General features: G+C 37.9%; 1 protein-coding gene across 1 annotated transcript in view; it reads left to right on the top strand.

The window, feature by feature from the left end:
- Positions 1 to 19,537, top strand: part of NETO1 (neuropilin (NRP) and tolloid (TLL)-like 1) — an 85,392-nt gene extending 65,855 nt beyond the window's left edge. The window contains exons 8-12 of the mRNA XM_010578001.1: positions 1,203 to 1,431; positions 13,546 to 13,659; positions 15,955 to 16,513; positions 17,680 to 17,754; positions 19,015 to 19,537. Of these exons, the coding sequence (XP_010576303.1) occupies positions 1,203 to 1,431; positions 13,546 to 13,659; positions 15,955 to 16,513; positions 17,680 to 17,740 (963 nt within the window). The 3' untranslated portion in view covers positions 17,741 to 17,754; positions 19,015 to 19,537. The remainder of the gene's footprint in view (positions 1 to 1,202; positions 1,432 to 13,545; positions 13,660 to 15,954; positions 16,514 to 17,679; positions 17,755 to 19,014) is intronic.
- Positions 19,538 to 19,983: the final 446 nt, after the last annotated feature.

The raw sequence follows: 19,983 nt of genomic DNA, 5'->3' as shown, positions 1-19,983 counted from the left end.
TACTAGGATATGCTGTGTTTGTGTACTTTATGCAAATCCAGAGAAGCTTTTTCAGCAGTTGTTCCAGGCATGTAAAAAACTACCTGAAGTTAACAAGATTGTTTGTAAAGAAGTATATCTGATGTCTAATACAGTGAAGTTTCTTTTTGGTTATTTTTTTCAAGTGAACACGCATATAGCTGGGTGCTGGATATATTTACTGGCTTTTTATGTTATTTCTGCCCTACTTCACCTTTCTGTATCATTCTCCTGAAGTCTCCTGGGTACGCTTGGCAGTTTGATTATGTATCATGTGTCTATTGAAAATATTACTTGCCTTCTCTGTTACTGGAATATTTGATGTTGCTTGTATTATCAGTTGCTTTTAAAATGAGTGGGGTTTTCCTATTAAAGTCCATATAGAGTTGAATATAAAATAATAGCATTTTTTCCTCACCCCTGCATCTTTTTTGGGTAGATTTAAAGAGTTCTTTGCAAAGGGCAATACATCTATTACTTTTATGAGAGAACTTAGCTTGTATGCAAGAGACATTTCCTAAAAAGCTTTCCAGGTTTCTAGCAGTTTCCACAAAATACGTTTGATTTCACCCCTGTTAAATTATGAAGATATATACCATAAGGCTTTGTTTAGAAAAGCTGAAATGGTGACCACGTTGCTTGAGGAAACATAAAAAGATTGATGATTGAGTTCTGTCTGGCTCCCAGATTCTCACTTCCTGAATCAGTGTAGCTGAGACATCTCACAAAGATGACACATATTGACTCTGGGGAGGGAGCAGCAATTATTTGCCTTATTATTTTCCATGTCAGGCAAGTAATAGAGCAATATTGTGCCAGCCAGTGAAAGAAGAAATTTCTAGCTTGTCTGTCCTTCAGCTTGAAGGTCTGTTGTATATAATTCTCAAAGATGCCTATATATTTGGAGATTAGGACCTTACTGAAAAGAAGAATAAAAATATCTAGATCTTCCACTAGATTCTACTTTGAAGCAAGATAAAATACCTGGAAGTATAAACAGTGCCTAGTTTCTGTATTAATGCCCTTCCAGGGAAGTGGCCTATGGATCATGAGCTCCAGAAAAATTATTTTGATGGTGGTGGTGTGTAGTTTTTCTCCCACAAGGTAGAGCAAATGTATTTAATGTTTGTTTAGTCATTCTCAATATCTGTACATGTTGCGTTTGTTGTTTGCTTGTTTCATAGATCTATTTGCGATTCTTGGACTATGAGATGCAGAATTCCAATGAATGCAAAAGGAATTTTGTAGCTGTCTATGATGGAAGCAGCGCTGTGGAGGATTTGAAAGCAAAGTTTTGCAGCACCGTTGCTAATGATGTAATGCTGCGGACAGGTCTGGGTGTAATCCGCATGTGGGCAGATGAAGGCAGTCGAAATAGCCGATTCCAGATGCTCTTCACATCTTTCCAAGAACGTAAGACCCTAATCAATACGTCCACCTTTCAGTTTGTTAAATGATACAAGTCCCAAAAACTGTTAATGTTTTATTTGTGCAGAGTGGTCACTGAAGAATGTTCCCAAACAAGCTATGTAAATATTCAGAACAGTTTTTATTCCAAGCATTTATAGTGTGCAATAATTTGTAATGCAGTAGATAGAGCGCAGGATTCAGAGACAGGAAGACAGGTACAAGTAGTCACGACCTGTCTAGTTGTATGACTGTGACTTTTATCTGACACCCAAGCTACCGGGCTGCTCTGTCTCAGTTTTCCCATACATGACATGGAAAATAATAGAGCTCTGAAGGTTTTTATCAAGCCTGATCCTTTTCTATGAATTGGATTTTTAGATCTCATTATGATGGGTGTTTGAAAAGCACCTTATGATTATTTTATCACAGGTGATGGGTGTGTTTGTGCATATTCCAGAATGCATATATCAATAAAAGCATGTGTCAGATATTGTTAAGCAAGGAATTTAGGGGTTTTTTGTAGTAAGAGAAGTTTTGTAGAACTTACATGATATTTTGGTTAATATTCTGTCTACGCACCTTGCCTGCATTCATATGTGTACATGATTTCTAGACTCAGATAATAAGCAAAACAGCCTTTGAAAGAAACAAAAGGTAGTTCTAGCCAGTTTAAAAAAAAATAAACAAACCACAAAAAAACCTCAACAAAACCCAATAACCCCATTCCCTTAAAATGGGTAATCACAGGTAATCACCTGTGAAAGATACCGATTTGTTTTCTTTGATGAAAATAATGCATATTTGGTCTCTTAAGGAAGGAGTACACACATTTATTTTCACATGCTGATTCATGTTGATTTTTAATGTATTTTTTGGTTTGCACATCACATGTCTGACAGGCAGATTTCTGCGCGGCTGTCAGCGGTTGGAATGAAGGCACAATCCTACCAAACACATTCTTCATCTGTATTCTGTGTGTGTGTACTCTGCAACGAGGCAGGGAGACTCTGTTGAGAACAGCCTCTGTAATTCCTTAATTATGGCTCTGATTAAAAATTTCTGACAGTCTACATGCCTGAAGCTGCATACGCCACTGTACTCTCACACTGCAGCCTTAGGGTGGATTATATTTTTCTTGTCTGTAAATCAGGCCAGGGCCTAAAAGATATTGAGAACCCTCAGTTGAGATGATACTGCCCTTTTCTCATTTCTGCAACTGGAGATGTCTTGAATATTCAAGATCTGATTCATTTTTTTCACAAGGCATCCTGGTCTGTTACCTTAGAAACAACTGCACTGGAGGTTCACAGCATATAAAGAACTGGAGAGTGAAGCACTATGATGACTAAGTTGAAATGAAGGTTTGAATAAGTGTGTGTTTGCAAGGCTTTCATATTTTAAAGGAAAATAAGGAAAAATGTGGTTTTTTCTCATATAGTATTCCTAATATATTTACCTGACATGCTACATCTTACCAGCTACTCCGTTCCTGTAAACAGACGATAGTTTATACTGCAGGGTATTCTGACTGGGAAGTTGAAAACATTAACATGATGTGTTTTCTGTAAATTTATTCTGAACAGTCATTGCACGCTAAAAGCTGAAAATTTATTAAGGGCTAAATTGTGCTTTGAGATATGTATACGCAGCCTGCTCATAAATAGCAGAAGCAACTGCATCTGTGGTTTTAATGCTGGGAATTGACTTTAAAGATTTAAAGGTGATGCAGACTGTACTTTCTGTGCCATGTCAGTTGTCCGTAAGTGCTGCCCTATGCCGCAGACGGGTGCTGGCTGTCAGGAGTCAGCTGGAGCAGATGTCCAGCGTGCGCACTGCGAGACACAGCTCAGAGCATGTAGCTGCAATGTCTTTCAGCAGTCTGTGGGAATAATTAGATGATCTGCATGGAAGAGAAGAAATGTCAGACCTCATTCAGGGAGATGTGCATCAGGGAACAGGCACCTGTGTCTCTACTTGGGGACAAAGAAAGAAGAAAAAAGCTATTTTGTTCACCTAGAGCTGAGAAAGAAACAAAATTGATGTTGTGGTTATGTGCATGGGAAAGAGTGACAGAGTAAAATTCCTGTCTTTACTGTTGCTGTGGGGATGACCAGGAGGTGTTGCGATATGTAGCTCCCCAAGTTCCTCTCCTTAGTGTGAAGTTGTCGAGATTGTGAGTCTTCCCTTACACAAAGCTCCTGTGAACTGGAAGTGCTTTTTTTGTGGAAACAGGCTACTTAGCCTGAGGAACGTTTTCTTTCTGTGCCAGTCTGTTCAGTGTTAATTCTTGTTATAGAGCCGTGTCCTGGGGACTTGACATTTGTGTAGAACAGAGAAATTTTGAAGAGATTTCTTATGTGATTATTTTCATATGGTTTGATCAGTGTGCTCCACTTACATTTGAAATACATGTCTTTTTTCGCTGGCGTCCAAAAAGTGGTCTTACAAGTTTCCAAACCTCTAGCAGTGATGCTCTGCAGAGCAGCAGTGCTATAAATATGTCTGAAGGAAAGGAATACAATGCAAGAAGTTGTTAAATTTCCTATGCCAGAAAACCAGTAATGATTCTCACAACATCAAAATAGTAGTAGAGCTCTAAGTAACACTTAATAACCAATTAATTCGTAATAGCTGGTAATTTAGAGTGATGATCTGATATTTCATGATCAGTATTATTAGCTGTTCTAACTATCATTATGGGTTTTGTCTGCTTATGTCCTTACCTTTTTAATCTTTAATATATCTTCTAAGCATATATATCTAATCATACTTTTGTGTATGGTAGTCACTGCCTACAATAGACTTTGAATATCCAATAAATTAATTTAAGAATCAGAAAAAGGAAAACAAGAAAGCTGCTATCATCAAAAGGTGTCTGTTCTTCTGGTAAGAAGACTTGAAAAATCACTCTTTGTTTTTTCACCCGCTGACTAACTGTTCATTTCATTTTCCATGACTCTGAGAGTGATCTCCAGCCTGATTAATGACAGACATGCTACACCTACAGCTTCTTCAAAGAGCTGCTCCTGAGCAGACACACCTACGCTTTAACCTAAAAGCAGATTCGTAGGAGCAGGGTGTATGGGATAAGAGAAAATCCCTCTGTATGCACAACAGGCAGGACATTTGTTCTCTCACCTCTGACTGCTATTTGGTAGCACTGCTTCCTTCTCCATCCCTAGCCCTGCATCACGAACTCCAGACCAGAAAAATACCATTCCTTCTCTTATTTTGTTGCCCCTTTGAGCTCTAATCCTGTTTTCAAAGCTTTTCTAAAGAAGCACAAGTTCTATCATTTTCTTTTTATTAACAAAACCTGTATTTGGATAGAAATCTAAGGCCATGGTTAGAAGAGTAGTGCATAGCTTTATTGAGTAACAGCACTCAAGTCCTTGTTTACAGCCAGAATCCCTGAAGATGCTCACCCCAACTTGGGCAATTCTCTAATGGGGAAAAAGCACTGCAGGTATGCAGTATTAAGGACTGTGTTTGTTGTGGTAATGCAAAGGGAACTCCTGAGAAAGGGAACAACAAAGCGATAAGTGAAACTCATGCGAAGAGATGATTTCCTTTTGCAAGGACTTAGGAGTGTAAATAGTTTGCTGGTTTTGCTCCTTGCTTCCATTCTAATATAGGAAAAAGAAAACTTTGGGATTGCCTCCTTACTGGTGAGCACTCATCTGTGATTTTCTTCCCCTCTGTGCTATTTGCAGCTATCCCTAGTGAAAAACACTCACTGGCTAAGCATCCCAATGACCCTCTGACCCTGAACAAAATAAATGTTTGTGGTGCCTAGAGTGTATAAACTGAACACAGACTGGAGCTCTGAGCACATGCTCCTGAGCTGCCAATCTCGGGTGCGTTCATGTATCAAAAAAACCCCATGAAACCACACATAAGAGTATTTTAAAGACTAGATTATCGATGTGCATCTGGTATTAAATATCTGTAAAAGTTACATTTATCTTGAACAGAGCTGTCTGAAGGTGGCTGAGAAGGAAAATTCGGTATTAAGCACATTTCATTTTCAAGTTTCTAAGAGCTGTAGTTTAATAAGATTATTTTTTTTTTCATTAGTGGCAAATGAAAAGATAAGTAATTTTACTTCAGGTAATATACTTGTAGTGTATGGTACTAAAACCACCTTAATAATTTTATAATTTTCGTAAAGTGAAACAGTCTCTCAGTATGACTGATGAACTGTTCCTTGGAGAGGCTGAGAGAAAACTTCTTCCTCTGTTTCAAGGATGATTCAAGGAACACCTAAAGAATTTCATTTTTCTTTCTCTTGTGAAGGAAAGCAAGCTCTATTTTGCAGTAAGAAACAGTGGGAAAATCCAAATGATCTACACTTAAAGAATTCATATGCAGAGCGTGATGCAATGAGCTATCTTGAGTGCGTGAGGACTAGGTGTGAAATGTCTAACAAGTTTGCTGTAGAATATTTCTCACATCTAACCATTGTTAAGATTTCAGAATTTTCCCATTCACCCTCAGGAGAAAGCAAGACCTCTCAAAAATGCTATGACAAGAAGGGAAGGGGGGAAAAGAGAGAAGCCTAAAAATAGCAAGTAGGGCAGGGCATTCATCTAAGATTAGGGAGTCACGGACTGAAATCCTTGTCTTGAAACAGGCTCAAAGGGTAAATCCACACGGTTCAATGAAGTACGATGTAGACACCCAAGCCAGCTTGCTCAGAGCTAGTTCACACCCTAGAAGCAAAGGAGTTGCACTAACTCTGCATGGTGCTGAGAACAGCGTAAGTGCACTGGGGAAAGCACTGCACTGAAGTGGAACAGCCAGACTTCACACCAGGTCCATAAGAAGTCAGCTTTTGGCTTCATCTTGTAAACATGTTTTGACCTGGCTGTGTTTGCATTTTATACCCAAAGTATCCTGTAATGCCCAATAAAATGGTGCTCAACACACACAGATAATGTATTTTATTGTTAATGTCATAACATCACAATAGTACAATAATTATTCATAGCACACAGAATATTTAATTGCTGTAGTGTTTTACAAATATTGTTATTTTATAGTATAAATGTCCGTGTATTACTCGTGATTATTTATTTATTGTCTCAGTGAAAGCGATATTTTTTAAAATATAAAATATGACTGCTTATTTCATGTTTGTAAACATGCCATATGGAAGAACTATTAACGCTCTTTTTGTTTCTCTGCCTTAGGGCTATTCACGATTAAAAGAATTTATGATCGTTTTGCCTTGATCAATGAAAAAGTATAGATTATTGGCTCCATGTGTATTCCCAAAACCTTCCAGTAGTAAGAAAACATAGACAAATCCATTGGCTCAATTTTTATAAATTTTGAGAGCAGTAACCTTCAAATACTAACCTCAGGGTTTTTTTAATATTGTGATGGTAACCTTATGGAAATATGATCATTATAACAATCCCCTAACTTGTACTACAAACAAAATATATTTACATGCCAGAAGTAGGGTTATTACTACAGGATTTTTTAAAGTACAGATTTCCTAAACCTGAAAAAAACTCTGCGATATCATGTCTATTCCTGTTAACTCACTTGCTTATATATCTTCTAGGATAAGTGCACCATCTTGTGTTCAGTATAAATACTTGTTGCAAAGCAGATGTTACATTATAATTAATTCAGTAACTATAAAATCTGTTTGTATATTAAGATACACATACGACACAAATTTTTAAAAAGAAAATATTATTGTTAAAAATACTGTAGAATGAAAGCGTTTAAAATTTTTCATTTTGTATATATCACTTTATATAAACTATAATTTTATATAAAAATAATTATTGGTTCAAATCCAAACTGGAAAAAGAACCTTTAATAATAATTTTTTTCTTTAATTAGTGTTTTAATTTAAATTATAGTGTTTTCATGCTGTTAAAATCCAACAATTTATCAAAGACTTGAAGCTATTAAAATACATCAGGTTGAATTATATGTATAGTTCTAATTTGCTTGCTTGTGTTATAATCAATTTGAATTGTTCATTGTGCTGAATATGCTATCTCACTTATTTCTAGGCCAGTACCTTGGCAGAGCTTGACTCAAGGCAGCTTTGGGACACAGGAGAAATAACATAACTGTGTGTTCCCAGCTGTTACTTTAATTATGACGCCATCTCTTCAGAGAGTCACAGAAGGGTTGAGGATGGAAGGGACTCCGGGATATGGTCTAGTCCAATCCTGCTCAAAGCAGGGTCAGCTGCAGCAGGTTGCTCAGGGTTGTGTCCAGTTGGGTTTTGAATATCTTCAATGATGGAGACTCCACAACCCCTCTGGGAAGCCAAGCGCCTGCACAGTGTTTGACCAGCCTCAAAGTAAAAGTTTGTTCTTGCATTTAAGGGGAATTCGCTGTATTTCATTTAGTGCTCATTGCTTCTTGTCATGCCACTGGGCACTGCTGAGAAGAGCCTGGTGCTGTCTTCTTTACTCCCTCCCATCAGGTATTTGTACACATTGATGAGAGTCCCCACAAGCCTTCTCTTCTCCAGGCTGAACAGTCTCAGCTCTCTCAGCCTCTCCTCATGTCAGATGATCCAACCCTTTAATGGTCTTTGTGGCCCTTTGTTGGACTCGCTCCACTACATCCATGTCTCCCTTGTGCTGAGGAGCCCAGAACTGGACATAGTACTGCAGATGTGGCCTCGCTGGGGCTGAGTAGAGGGGAAGGATCACATCTCTCAACCTGCTGACAATGCTCTTTCTAATGCAGCCCAGGATACTGGTGGCCTTCCTTGCCACAAGGGCACATTGCTGGCTTATCGTCAGCTTACTGCACATCAGCACCTTTTCTGCAGACTTGCTTTCCAGATGGTCAATCCCCAGCACATACTGGTGCATGAAGTTATTCCTCCCCAGGCACACGACTTTGCATTTCCTTTTGTTGATCTGCTTGAAGTTCCTGTTTCCCCAGCCTATTGAGGCCCATCTGTACAAACACCCAGCCCAACCACTTGGTCTATCAACCAGGCCTCCCACTTTTGCACTGCCTGCGAACTTGTTGAGGATACATTCTGTCCCATCATCCAGGATATTAACGAAGAGGTTAAAGCGTATTGGCCTCAGTACTGACCCTTGGTGTACATCACTAATGACTGGCCTCCAGCTAGACTTCGTGGTACTGATCACAACTTTTTGAGCTTGGCAGTTCAGCCAGTTTCAGTCCAACTCACAGTCTATTTATCTAGCCCATATTCATCACTTTGTCTATCAGGATATTATGGGAAACAGTGTTGGAATCTTTTCTTAAGTAGAGAAACAATGTCCACTGCTCTCCCTCACTCATCAAGCCAGTCATCCAGTTGTAGAAGGCTGTCACGTTGGTCAAGCATCATTTCCTTTCATAAGTCCATGCAGACAGCACTCTTCTTCTCCTTCATGTGTTTGGAAATGGTTTTCAGGATTATTTGCTCTGTCACCTTCCCAGGGATCGAGATGAGGCTGACTGACCTGTAGCTCTCAGGATTCTCCTTCTCACCTTTCTCAAAGACGGGGCAACATCTGCTTTCTTCCAGTCCTCAGAAACCTCCCCCGATCACCATGACCTTTCAGAGATAATCAAGAGTGGCCTCGTAATGACATTAGCCAGCTACTGGGGGCATCACATCAGAGCCCATGGGCTTGTGTCTGTCCAGTTTGTTTAAATATTCCCTAACCTGGTCCACTTCCATGGAGGGTAAGTCTTCCTTGCTCCAGGCTTTCTCCCTCATGTCACGTGCTTGGAACTCCAAAAAGCAAATCCCACCAAAGAAAGATGGAGGAGAAGGCAGCATTCGGTACCTCAGCCTTTTCCATGTCCCTTGTCACCAAGTCCCCTGCCCCATTCAGCATGACACTCACATTTTCCCCCATCTTGCCTTGGCAGCTGACATACCTGTAGAAGTCCTTCTTGTTGCCCTTTACAGCCCTCACCAGATTCAACCCCAGGTGGGCTTCAGCTTTCCTAACTGTGTCACTGCATGTTTGGTCAGTGCCCCTATATTTCTGCTGGGGTCATCGGACCCTGCTGCCACCTGTTGCATGTGTCCTTTTTTATGTTTGAGTTTAGTCAGGAGCTCATTGTTCATCTATGCAAGCTAACTGCCACCTTCACTTGATTTTCTGCTTGTCTGGATAGACAACTATTGAGGGTGGAGGAGATGGTCTTACAGAATCAACCAGCTTTCCTGGAGACCTCCCATGGCATTCTTCCAAGCAGACCCCTCAGACCCCTCAATAGTGAAATTTTGCTCTCCTGAGGCCCAGAGCTGTGATCCTGCTTTTGCCTTATTCCCTTTTTGCAGCATCCTGAACTCCACCATCTCATGATCACTGTAGCCAGGGCTGCACCCAACATTCACATCCCCGACTGGTTCTTCCTTGTTTATATCAGTACGAGGCCCAGCAGAACTCCCCTTATCAGCTCCTTGATTACCTGTATCACGAAGTTATCATCAATGCACTCTGGAAACCTCCTGTATTGCTCGTGCCCTCCTGTGTTGCCCTCCACAGATAGCAGGTGGTTAAGATCCCTCATAAGGACCAGGGCCTGAGAACATGAGACTTCTTCCAGCTGTCTGAAGAAGGTTTCATCTACTTCTTGTCCCTGATCAGGTAGCTTATAGCAGACAGACACCAACTACAATATTGGTAGCTGTGGGCTGACACTGGACTTCCCACTAATCCTGACCCAAAAACTCTCACTTGGCTCCTCTCCCAACCCAAGGCAGAGCTCTGTGCATTTTCACTGCTCTCTCATATAAAGGGCATTTATATAGTCATGAGGAAGATCATACACTGGTAGAGTAGAGCTTCTGCTGGGTGGAGAGGTTTGTGGTGCTTTATCTAGTTGAAGCTAATGATGGCATATGCTTCCTTTTGTGAAAACATCCACAACCTTTCCGCAGGTTTAAACATTTACATATCGCGGCATTGCCAGAGATGATGTTCAAGACTTAGGTTAAGCTATCAAGTGTTGCTTCCACATACCTTGCCTGCTTGATTCCACTCCCATCCTGGGTTCTGTAACAGCTTCAGGAAAGCATCAGGTCCAGATCCATCTTGCTGTAAAAGAATCCTGTTTACTACCAGTTCATTTATCTTTTTGCTATTACTAGAATGTTCTTGATGTGCCATCCCAAGACCCCTTTGCTGTGCCTCTTCAAGGGCAAAAACCTTAATTCCTCCAATGTACAATGGGACTGACAAGTTTTCAGCTTCCCTTGATGCTTTCATTCATTCCAACAAAAAGCCTTCATTAGAGTGGGGAAAATATATTGATTTCTTGTCCAGCTTGATACACTCCAGGTTCAAGAAACCACAGAGAAGACTTGACTATACTAATTTTATAAACATGAACAAGAGGGGGCTGTTTGTCAGTAGGTTTAGGTATCTTACATTTGGGTTTCTCTCATGCTAAGTTTGCTGTACCTTGAAATTGCTCTGCCTCTCTATTCATCTAGTTTTGACATTTAGTCACATAACATCTCTTTCCTCCATAGTTCAACAGCACAATGTAGAGAAACTGAAATTTTCTTTCTTTTTTCTTCCTTTCTCTTGCCTTTCATTTCCAGATCTCCTCGCCATCACTTTGCTTAATTATCCCTTGCTCTTAAATCTGCAAAAAATATCTTTTGTACTGCTCTTATTTTTTCTCTTATTCCTGAAACATTTCCTAATGTCTTTAATTTGATGTAAAATGTCTTGTCATTCCTTTCAGTGCAGAATGCCTTAAGTGTCATCTATTTCTGCTGTGCAGTTCTTTCTTTCTTCCTCTTCCTTTCATTTCCTTTACTACTTTCCTCTAGTTCTGTTTTTCTACTTACCACCACTATACTTCTAAATTCCTTTATTTCTGCCTTGCACAACTGTCCTTCCTTCCTTTAAATTGTTCTCTATTCTTTTAGAGATTGTTTTCCTACTATTAATCCTTTCTTTGCTATTGCATTCACACTGATTTTAAAGTGGCAAGAGCAAGCCATAGACATCTAGGAGGTTCTGCCTGCTCAAACACAGCACTCTTGTCCTCACCACTTCACTTCTAAGGCCTTTCATGCCACTCTGCATGTTTTTTGGTGTTTTGGTGGGTCTTTTTTTCTTCTTCTTTATGGCTTTATTAGCATAACGTTCCTAATCCTGCACTTCCTTTTTTTTTTACTTGTTCCCCTGTCACTCCTTGTGTTTTCTCCATTTGTCATTTGGGTCTTCTTTTCTTGTGCACTTCCTACTTGCTACCATGTATTTTGAATGGATGGCTACTTAGGTCTTCTTAGGTTTCCCTTTCATAAATTCTCTCCCTTTCTGTTTCACTTTTTTGCTTAGAGCAGGCAATGAGACTCTTCCTGTGTATTGGAAAGAACCAGTCCCAAAAGATCCTTGCCTTGCCCAGAAACAGGGATTGCAGCTAGACTCTGAAAGGATGACAGTGTCTCTGGTGGGTTCCCTATATGATGTGTCACATCATGATGTGACACCGTATCCTCCAGGCTCAGTCCTCACTGTCCCCAAATGACAGCAACAGATAGATAAGGATGGTCCCAAAGCACCCTCTCTTGCTAATATGCATGTGTGTTGCTCTGCTCATTCTGTCTAGTTTAAAGTGAAATCCTTCCTGTAACAAACTTAACACCTGATCAGGGTCACTGCAGCTTAGGAGATGGTATACCATATTTTTCCAAAAATTGAACAGTGGGCAGAACCAGTCTGGCTGATCAGTCTTCTGCTTTGGCTAAGAGATACAGTATACATATACTGTTATATCTGAGTGTATGGTTGCATATTCGGGGGTGTGTACAAGTTTTGATGGCATTTACTGTTTGTTTAATGGACCATAACCGCTCTGAAGAAGCCATTATAGTCAGTTATGGATATCTGAACTTAAGCACTTATTGAAAAGTGGATTTCTTGACATGATGTATAGAATCATTAACTTCTACAATATAAATCCTTTGTACTGTCCTTAGCAAACCACTGAATCAGTCATCTGCTCTGAGCCAGTCTCTGGGCTATGGATATATGTTGTCATAGGAACTGCTTTTAAAGTTGCAGAGGAGAAAAACTGCCATGAAGCATCAAATTCTAACTATCAATAATATAAGCATCATAACTCCTTTCCAGTTAGTTAAGGGTCTTAGGTTATTTTTTAACTGTCCCTTAAAAATAATTATAATAAAGCTTTTGAGTTGTTTGAGCTAATAAAATACATGAACAGTTAATTTTTACTGATTTAGCACTGATAAAGTTTGTAGCTCTTTTTCTAAATGGAGGGAGATCTTCTGGTTTGTTTTTTTATTTCTGGTTTATCTTGACTATGTTATATGATTTTGAAGTAGTATCTGTACAACCCCAACACCTAAGGATCTCCCAACACTTCAGTAAGTAGCACAGTTTAGCAGCGTGTAAAATTCCTTCTGATGGCTTCCAAGCTGCTTCTTCACAGTAATAGTACATAGCCTTCAGTAAAGCCTTCATCCTGCAGCTTTAATCTGCATGATTCTCCTAGACCATGGGCTTCAGGGACACTGAAGACTGTTGCTTTTTTTGATCTTCACACTTTCGATCAAAGGGGTACTTTTTACTGTAGCCTTTCTTATGACCAAAAGGATTTTAAAATAATTTTCTTTTCTCCGTGTATAAATGTTCAGGGGCCATTGATATGGGCACTAAAGTACATATCTTCTTTAAGTTACACAAGTTTTCTCATAAAACTGGAGTTTCAGGAACAAACTTAAAACCAAATTATTTCCTATACACCAGATCTGTCTGGGATACAGTTAACTTTTTTTCATAGCAGCCCATAGGTGCTGTGTTTTGGATCTGTGGCTAAAACTGTTGATAACACATCAGTGACCCCCCCACCAATGTATGGGGGGCCAACCCAGTACAGTCATGAGACTCAGACTATGGGAAAGTCCATCCATCTTAGAACTGAAAATCTCTTGCCACAGCATAATAAACAGTGTGTGACTTGAGTGCTCTTAATGCTGCATGTCGAATATTATATATCAGGAACCTGTGTTGTATAGCTTTTTCCTATTACAGATTACATGATCACTCCTAGATGTGTTTGCTGTGGAGAGCTGAATGATTTACTACTTAATATCAGCTTTTTCTCTCTTGTTTTTAGCCCCTTGTGAAGCCAACACATTCTTTTGCCACAGTAATATGTGTATTAATAATACATTGGTCTGCAATGGACTCCAGAATTGTGTGTATCCTTGGGATGAAAACCACTGCAAAGGTAATGTGTAGAATTGGAAATGTCAATTTATTTAGACTGCATTGGATACAGCATATTATCCTTAGTTTCTTTTTAAGAATGTGCCATATGAGTCAAAGCTCAGAAAGAGTAATACGGGGAGAACATACATCAAGCAATAGAGAAAATGAAGAGAGGTAAAATACCAATGGATACTTTCCGTGTTTGCATTTGTTTTGCTTGGTGTTGATTTGTGTTGGTTATGTCTTTCTGGCAGGCTTTCTGATCACTTAGTTTCTGTTTCCCGTACAATCTAAAATGTAATTAAAAGTCATATTTTGGTTCCTTTGCCATAGTTACCTTTGTAGTGGAGTAACATATGGGTAGCAGGTGTCTTTTAGCTGCATGCCATGCCCATAATGGCCCAGATGGGCTAGAAAGCCAAGGTGAGATGGAAGTAACACTGTAAGAAAGCAACCAAATATACCTATAATCAAGTGAAATAGAAGAGCGAGAAACAAGCACAGGAAATAAGGCATAATGTCTATTTCATAGGTAGGGACTGATGTTCCTAACCAGGTGCTGACAATGGTTTCTAAATACTGCTCTGTGTTTCTGGAAAAAAAAAAAATAATCAGCATCTGCGTTGTCTTCAGGGAAAAGAGTGTAACTAACTTACATTGCCGGCTAGGGAGACAGTTCAGTTCCCTCCCTCCCCCCCTCACTACCAGAGATTTGTTCCTGGAAACATGGGATGTGCCAAATTTAGGAACCAATCAAGAAAAAATTCAGAACGAGGTGGATTAGCAGTCAGTTCATAAATCTGCTGAAGCCTGTAAAATCCTGACAAGCAGTGCAATAGGGTAAAACACAAATGAAAACATGCTTCAAAAGAACACAGAAAAACTGTGGTATGGCATAACATTCTTCAAAGAAACTAAACATACAATTGGGAAATAATTATCTGTTCTCTACTTCTTCAGCACAGAGGAGAAGTGAAAACCTTCCCCACTCTTTAATTTCCAGAATGATTTTCATCTTTCATTTGCCAAGTATCTTTTTATTGGGTCTTGTGCATTTATCCTCTCTTGTTTTTCTGACTAGTAATAGGAAGTTTGCTGATTCCAGCAAAAAGGTTGCTTGCTGCTGTGTTGCTTTTTCTAACTCTGCTGCTTCCCCAGAGTCTGTGTCAGTCAGTTAGAGAAACCCCAGGTGAATCTACAAGAGTAGGCAATTGGGAGTACTGAAAAGTTCATTTTTGGTATCTAGGAGATTATGAAGAGATGGATGTTATTGTCTTGGTGCCAATAACTTTCATTTCAAAGGCTTTTCATTAAGTCTTTTGATATGTTTTACATTGCCAGGAAAAATTACACTAAACTGGGTGTTGAAACTTAATCACAGTTGTCAAGTCTTGCCATGCCTCTGAGAGACTGATGCGAATGCTTTCAGCTTGGATTTCTACAAGGCTCAGTCACCGTCTCATGTGTCTGCAGCCATTTCAAAGCAAATCACAGAGAAATATACACAACAGTAGGGTGAAACTGCTTTTCTTTTCGTTATTTTATTGCATGTTTTCTGTTTTTCTTCATTCACAATGCTGAATTTGCTGGCTAACTTCCTAGAAGCCCCTGAGTAAAGGATAGTAGGTAGGATCAGCTTTTGGATTTTTATGGGTGTTTAGAAAGGTTGTGGTAATTAATAGGTCAGGAACAAAAGAAATAACTAGCACAGATATTTTTTTTCCTTTCGGAAACCTCAGTTTGAATAACTTTTCTATTTTCTCCCGATTTAGCTTTTTCATTGAATATTGTCAACAGTCCCTGTCAGCTCACAAATATTAGGACTTCATCAAAGTTCCCAACGCAAAGAAGAATTTATTTTAAAATCCTGTGAAGTCTTGCTCTTTCATTGGTCCTAATGTCCTAGTTGCATATATTTACTGGAAGAGACAGAAAATAATGAAGAGAACATCTGTAACAGTCTTGGGGGCTTTAGCAGGCAAATGGAGTTCAGAGGTGACACTAAAGCCATCTGCTTGTTATAGTGGTTGCTTTTTATAAAAAATGTAAATAATTCTCTCATTTCATTAAGCTTGTAATATACCCTGAATAAATCACTTTCCAAGTGAATAGGCACACAGAGGACTTGTGTGGTGTTTATTTGGCTTTCACAAATACCTGTTTTCTTCCTTTTCTCTTTTTGTCAGTGAGATTGATTAAGTGAACTCAGACACAGACTAGGCTCAGCTTTGCAGTAATCTGTGAACCCATCATGGTTGGTTTTATTCTTGAACTGCAATTAATGTTGTGCTTTTTTTTTTCTCCTGTCACACAGAAAAAAGAAAAGCTAACCTATTGGACCAACTTACCAATACCAGTGGGACTATAATTGGGGTGACTTCTTGCATTGTGATCATCCTCATTGTTATCTCTGTTATAGTACAGATCAAGCAGCCTCGTAAAAAATTTGTCCAAAGGAAAACAGACTTTGATCAAACAGTGTTCCAGGAGGTGTTTGAGCCTCCTCATTATGAGTTATGCACCCTCAGAGGGACAGGGCCTACAGCTGACCTTGCTGATGTTGCAGATGACTTTGAAAATTATCATAAACTGCGGAGATCATCTTCAAAATGCATTCATGACCATCACTGTGGATCACAAGTGTCTAGCATTAAGGGCAGCCGTAGTAACCTCAGCACAAGAGATGCTTCTGTCTTGACAGAAATACAACCCCAGCCTGTAAAACCACTCATTCAGCCCATGAACAGGAGAAATATCCTTGTCATGAAGCATAGCTACTCACAAGATGCTGCAGATGCGTGCGAGATAGACGAAATTGAAGAGGTACCAACCACAAGTCACAGGCTGTCCAGACATGATAAAGCTGTTCAGCGGTCAGTATCAATAGATTTTTGATGAAGACTATTGTGTAAGGACTTGATTGCCCAAACATATTCACTCTTTATTCAGTAAAGACATATTTTCTTTCTTCTTTATTTATTGCTTAGATTTCTGTTTCCTGATAGCACATACCATTATATTCTCTCTCTCTCTTCCTGTTTCCCTTTCTCTCATCTCTGCTCCTGTTTCCTGAAGGATCCTGTATCTCCGTTTTACTTTTCTACTTTATATCTTTCTTTTTCTTTTACTGTTTTACACATAGCAACATGCATACACACACAAGTCAACAGAGAACAGGTACAATTTTTAAAAACCAAAGAAGATTTTGTGTGACTCTAGTTTTTGAAAGAGCCACATACATGTGGTTTCCATGTAACTGAGGTGGCCTTGAGTATCATCCACTGTTGGTCTAACATCTCTAAATCAACACATCAATAAATAAAAAGTACATGTATCCATTTTGATGCATGGCATAATAATGAGAAAGACAATCCTGGGGTAAGGAAACCCCTTTTCTCATGAAACATTATCTTTTGTATAATGAATGACAATATTTGCAAAACTTTACTGTATCTGTTCCATTATTAATCACAGTATCTTGGCTTGTCATATTAACATATATATATATATTGATTAGAACATGAGACAGCATAGTGGATAGAGAATACTCATATATTTACATATAAGAATGTAGTTAAAAGGAATCTTTCTAATCAATAAAAAAGAAAAGTCAAGCATGATATTTTTAATAAAAGAGCTATTTCTATTGTATATTGCACTTTGAATGACTGTAAATAGGAATGATTAAAAGTTTACAAGTAAAAGAAAAAGAAAAGCAGAAACATTTATGACCAATTTATTTGAAAAAGAACACAGAAACTTTTAATATATATTTGTGTTTTCTCTTGCATGCATTATTTATGCACTCTTGTGACTGTTTACATGCCCTCCATATTTTCTTTGCACATTAAGGCATTTCTGTCTCTTAAAAAGAATAAGTTATTTGATTATTTTAATCTAATTGCATGCCAATGTAAATTACTTCATGAATATTGATCATATATTCAAGATGTACTGTTTATTAAGTATCTATATGCATATATTTCTTTTTTTCTATGCAAACATTATTATTTTGAATGAAATAGCCATAACATTCCAGGTTCTGCCTCATTGGGTCTCTAAGCAAACATGAGTCTGAGTACAACACAACTAGGGTCTAAGGGACAAACTTGAGGTAAGTAAACATATCTATACGACAATTGAACCATCTGTTGCTTTCCATTTTATTTGTTATACTGCTAAAATGCATGTTAGTTCTCAAGTTGTATGTCACCTTGTATGGAGAGAGCCAGGTATGAATACTGAGAAAACTGAAAGACAGATGACCACGTTAGTATTGTAAACTAAGCAAAAGCTATTAATTCCTTATTCTCAACAGCACTATAATCATTCCCTAGCTAAATATAATCTTCATTCCAAACACATTATAAAGACAGATGCTTTGCATGGCTCTGGTGTTTCATTTATTTTTTTATTTACGAAAATAAAATTTAGAGTCCCAGCATGTGAAATAGTATGTAAAACTTGGCGATCTAACCGAAGCCAGGAAAATGTGGAACTATCTGTTTTCAGTTCATTTTATTCATTCAACTTTGTGAAGTGTCGGGGGAAGGGTATGTAGTAGTACTGATAAATTTAGAGATTCTGTAGTACTAATGTTAATGTTTGCAAATTAAACTTCCTTTTTTGAGTCTTTTCCTAGGCTTTTCATTCTGTATAATTTGTTATCAACACTTAATCTCAATAAACATAATCTCAGATGTTTATAATGTAGTTATAGATAGTTGCTAGTCTGTCAATTTATATATGTATATGTGTGTGTATATATATATATAAACATAGATGTGTATATACATGTTTATATGTGTATATATGTATACAGCAATTTTACTGGGAAAGAATCCATCAATGCTTTTATTGCTCCTAGATAGTTTAGGTCAATATTTTTCTGTATTTTTCCTCATAGAAAGAGCATATTTTAACTTTGGTTTACTTTCAGACAACTATTCATGCAATCATGCAAACTCTGAATGGAAAAATCTATAGTGAATTATTTCAGCTGTCTGAAAGAGAGAGTGGACATGTTTCCAATTTCATTTCATTGCCTTTATCCAAACCTAAGAAGTACAGACATATCTTACTTCCTTAGCAAGACATTCTCATTGCACAATAATGTTTCTTTTGTAATTTGGTTGCCGGCCACCAAGTGCTCCTTAGTTTTTAAATACATTTGGAGATTTGCTGCAAACTTGAAGAAGAAATTAGTTCCTAACTGAGATCGTCCTTTTTTTGTTTTTGTTTTTGTTTTTTTTTTAATCTTAGTTTTATTTCAGTTGATATGTTTTATGTCTGTTATTTACTTGTATGTTGTGTGATATGTGGAAGAAGATTTACATTGAACTTTTGTTATATGTACGTTGTTTTCATTATATAGACTGCTTGAGAATAGTGCGCTCCTGGGTGATTTTGAACATGCTACAATGAAATGTGAAACTATCGTCCTTGGAAACACCAGCTAGAGGTTTTATGGACTCTGACCAGCTATTCTCATATCATGACAAAATTCAGCAAACAGTGTTGAGTAAAATTACTAGAAGGCAATAAGACTTTGGTTATTATGCTTATCGGTCATTTCTCTTTTTCTTTTTCTCTCTTCTTTTGTTGCAAGTTAAATTCCCAATTTCAGGAACAATTTATTGAAATCAGGTATTTAGCCATTCATAATCACTTCAATAGAAATGTTTGTTGGATAAGCATCTAGCAATATGACTGAATTTGACATTAAGAAAATAATCTGCATGTATGTTACTGAATATTTGAGTTGGCAAAAATCCCTTTCTTAGATACATTGTAAAAAGCATGCTTTCACAATTATTGCTGTTACTGTTCCATTTCTGTGTCATATGCTTGCTACTTGTAACTTTTTATATAAAGATACATAAAACAATGTATAATAATTTCTTACCTTGAGTTTAATGGCAATGTTTTCTTTTACTAAATTTATAAATCTTGTGTAATTCAGAAGATCAAGCTCAAAATGTAGCTTCTAGGAACTTGAAACCCAGATACATCAGAGAATCAGCTCTCTCTCATCCCTCACTTACTGAAAAGCAAAATACATTATTTTTTAAAAATGTAAATGAATTTGTAATACATAAAAAGTTGATCACGTAATTTCAGTTTAAAAGGTTTATGATAACCTTTGTGTTCAATTCTCTACTTTTAACTAATTTATTTCCATGGCAATAATTAGGAAGTTTGCTTCAGTGTAGCAGAGTAGCAGATTTTTATCAGTTATACAAATGTTATGGCTGGGCTCCAATTTTAGAGATACAGATATAAACCGCTTCCTTATGCAAGATAAAATGATATTGATAATGCAAGTTATAAACACTAGTAACCA

Source organism: Haliaeetus leucocephalus, unplaced genomic scaffold (assembly GCF_000737465.1).
Source record: "Haliaeetus leucocephalus isolate CR32 unplaced genomic scaffold, Haliaeetus_leucocephalus-4.0 Scaffold587, whole genome shotgun sequence".
NCBI lineage: Eukaryota > Metazoa > Chordata > Aves > Accipitriformes > Accipitridae > Haliaeetus > Haliaeetus leucocephalus.
Note: the sequence above shows the minus strand (reverse complement) of the source record. Positions and strands in the feature narration are given on the sequence as shown.